The 3,503-nt window shown below is 52.6% G+C and overlaps 1 protein-coding gene across 1 annotated transcript in view; it reads right to left on the bottom strand.

The window, feature by feature from the left end:
* The window catches only part of RSU1 (Ras suppressor protein 1), a 53,793-nt gene extending 50,738 nt beyond the window's left edge, over positions 1–3,055 (bottom strand). Inside the window, exon 1 of the mRNA XM_014945854.1 lies at positions 2,930–3,055. Within this exon, the coding sequence (XP_014801340.1) occupies positions 2,930–3,055 (126 nt within the window). The remainder of the gene's footprint in view (positions 1–2,929) is intronic.
* Between the last annotated feature and the right edge of the window lie 448 nt (positions 3,056–3,503).

Genomic DNA, 3,503 nt, shown 5'->3' with positions numbered 1-3,503 from the left:
TTTTTTTTTTTTTTTTGCTGCAGATGAAAAGAGTTTTCTCATATTACATTTCTGAAAGTCTCAAAAATTCAGGTGCTCTGAAAGCCTGTAGCACAATTCTAGTTTGTATTTTAAGTCATTAGTAGAAAACATGGAAGTGCCTGGATTCGAAGAATACTCCTAAAATAGAACTCAGCTTCTAATGGTATTAATGAACTCCTGAGCAAGCAGCAGCTCGGGGACTACTGAATTTTTCTTTGTGAATCTGAACACCACATTATATACAAGCTGGTAACTCCACTCTCCCTTTACTAAACACAAAAGCGGGAAGAGATGCAGAGGTTGCCAAGCTCCTGGGTCTAAGCTAGTTTAAGACAGGGAGGCACCAGGTCAGACTCATTTAGCTTCCCTACTGGTCCTGAGCACTGGAAAAACCCAAAACACCCAATCTGTACTAGAAAAGATCACCATTTAGGAGTCAGATGACAGGGTGAGAAAACAAGCATGTTTAACATTTTCTCAAACCAAGGCCTACATTTCAGAGGTAATACCTATTCATTAGTTTTTTTAAAGGCACATTTGAATCAAGTCATTCATTCTCCTAATGGAAAGCGGCAAATAACTTGATGACAAAAAAAAATCCCGAACCAATCCCAACTTACAATGCCTTCTCTGCCAGAGTACAGAGTAAGTGAAAAACCAAGGTGGTCTCAATTAACTGAACAGAAACCAGTCATTTCCCATTCATTTCCCCCTCCCCTAACTTCCTCCTCAAAAGGAGGAAGCCCCAAATCCCCATGCTAAATCCAGTCACACGACGTGCACCAAGAACATCTGCACCCAGACCTCTCTGATGCAGTGTAACCCGGGTACCACAAGTCTACACTTCACCTAGGGAGCTCCCTGCCAAACAAGCTTCAGATGCTTAATTAGTAACTTGATATCAGGGACCACCCATGGACTAGTGTCCCACAGTGTGGTCCCTGACCCTGCCTGCACAACCAACCCAAAACAGCGTTTGTACAAGAAAAGTTTTGTTTATTTGAGCATTACTAATATTCTTCAACATTACCTTTTTTCCCCTGCCTGAAAGATCAAAGCTGACTAATTAATTATGTGCCTTAGAGTTGTTAAGAGGCACCAAGTCCACTTGAAAAAATACTGCCCCAGACTCTTAATGTAGTGGTTTATCTGAAAGGGATAAGCATAATTCTGAAAATGGGTCTGTGTTAATGGGAGCTAAACACTACTTTGTCTCAAACAACTAGAAATACAGTGAAGCTTTCTCTTCAGTGTGAGTTGATATACACGGGCTCGACAATGTAATCTTCCTGAAATCACACACACAACTCAGAAGCAGGAAAAGAATCAGTAAAGGATGAAGACTTAAGTACAGAACCTAGTTCAGCAGAACACTGACGCGAGTGAAGATACTCTGGTCTGCTCCCAGCTCTGCAGACAATGGCAAGTTGATAGTGAGCCATACATTTCCTTGAACTCATTTCCATCACGTAAAGAAGAGCTACGTACACTTGCTCCTGTCTGCTATCAAGTTTAACTAACATAGTAAAGAGCTAACCCAGGGTACAATTAGAGTTTCAAGTACGGCGGTTGTTCTAGACTTTGCTTTTTTCTCATTACATCACATATTAAGGGAAGTTTCAGCCTGTGGCACACTACAGCCAGCCAAAACTTCAACTTATTATGTATCAGCTGTACCATAATAGAGAATCCCAGAATGGTATAGGCTGGAAGGGACCTTAAAGATCATGGAGTTCCAACCCCCCTGCCCTGGGCAGGGACACCTCCCACCAGACCAGGTTGCTCCAAGCCCCATCCAGCCTGGCCTTGAACCCCTCCAGGGATGGGGCAGCCACAGCTTCTCTGGGCAATCCGTTCCAGTGTCTCACCACCCTCATAGTGAAAAATTTCTTCCTGATATCTAATTTGAATGTCCCCTCTTTCAGTTTAAAACCATTACCCCTTGTCCTATCACTACATGCCCTTATAAAAGTCCCTTTCCAACTTGCCTGTAGGCTCCCTTCAGGTACTGAAAGGCCACAACAAGGCCTCCCCGGAGCCTTCTCTTCTCCAGGCTGAACAACCCCAGCTCTCTCAGCCTGTGCTCATAGGAGAGGTGCTCCATCCCTCTGACCATTTTTGTGGCCCTTCTCTGGAGGAGGTACATCACAGGCACTCCTAGCTAAAGCAAAAGCAAGCCAAAGCCAAAGCAAGCCAAAGCCATCTGCCTCACCCTTCATTTATGAATTCCCCAGAACTGACACTTTGTTGTTATGGGTATGGTGCATTTGCTGTAAATGCAATATACCAATAAGAAAACACAGTCACAATTCTGGAAGCACGTGCAACATGCAAAGCATGATCCTGCTGTATCTGTTGAACAGCATTCTCTCACTCTCCTCCAGAGACCAGCTGTGCCCAGCTCCAGGCTTAATGCCACCCTACGCCTTTCAAAAACCAGCAGAGATGCTACTTGGCCAGTGGCTTTGCTTCAGTAGCACGGAGAGGACAGGATGGACGGACAGGAGAGGCCGGAACGGACAGACAGGAGGCAAAGCCTCCCCATCCCTCCAGCGCCAGAAGGGCCGCAGTCAGAGGCTGGGCGGGCTGAGAGCGGCAGCCGGCGCACAGGCAGAGGCGATGGGGGAGAGAGGGGCGGCAGCCTCAGCCCCCCCGCCGCTCTCCCCGGTGCAGCGGAGCCGGGGCTCTCCCGAACACACACACACACGCACACGGCCGTTCCGGTGCTGCCGGGCGCCGCGCTCTTCCCTCCTACCGACGGATCCCCCCCAAAGCCCCCAAGGCTTCAGGGCACCCCCGGCGCAGCGGGGGCCGGGGCAGCAGCCCGGGCGGGGCGGCGCGGCTCCCCCCGCGGCCAGGGCCGGCGGCGGCCCCGGGACAAATAAGGAAGTTTGGGCGCAGACCCCGCCCGCCGCCGGTACTCACAGAGGCCGGGCACGTCCAGCATGCTAGAGATGCCGCGGTCACACATGTCCACCTCGGGCTGGTTCTTGTCCCTGCTCTCCTCCACGATCTTCTTCAGAGACTTAGACATGGCCTGAGTGGGGCAGAAACGGACTCGTGAGGCGGGAAGGGGGGAGCAGACCCGCCCGGGGACAGCCCCCTCCCGAGGGGACAGGGAGCTCGCCCGCGCCGCCAGGGGGTCCTGTCCCGTCCCCGCTGCAGCCCAGCGGAGCCCTGACCGGGATGCCGACCACCCTCCCGCCCCCGGGCGAGGGACAGGTCCCGCCGCTGCCCCCAGGGCGACTCACCGTGCGGTGCCGCGGCGGGACGATCGGTAGCCTGAGGGAAGCTGCACGCGCGCCGACTGGCACCCCCGCCCCGCCCTGTGGCACAGACACACTACCGCCCGTCCCCCGCCTTCCACCGCCCCGCCGGCCGCTCCGCCCACCGCCGGGCAGGAGCCGGACCAATCAGCGCGCTCCCTGTGCTGCAGACCAGCCGGCCATTGGCTGGAGGCGCCCGGAGGGAGGTTCGCTGAC

The sequence above is a fragment of the Calidris pugnax genome, unplaced genomic scaffold (assembly GCF_001431845.1).
Source record: "Calidris pugnax isolate Ruff unplaced genomic scaffold, ASM143184v1 scaffold19, whole genome shotgun sequence".
Taxonomy (NCBI): domain Eukaryota; kingdom Metazoa; phylum Chordata; class Aves; order Charadriiformes; family Scolopacidae; genus Calidris; species Calidris pugnax.
Note: the sequence above shows the minus strand (reverse complement) of the source record. Positions and strands in the feature narration are given on the sequence as shown.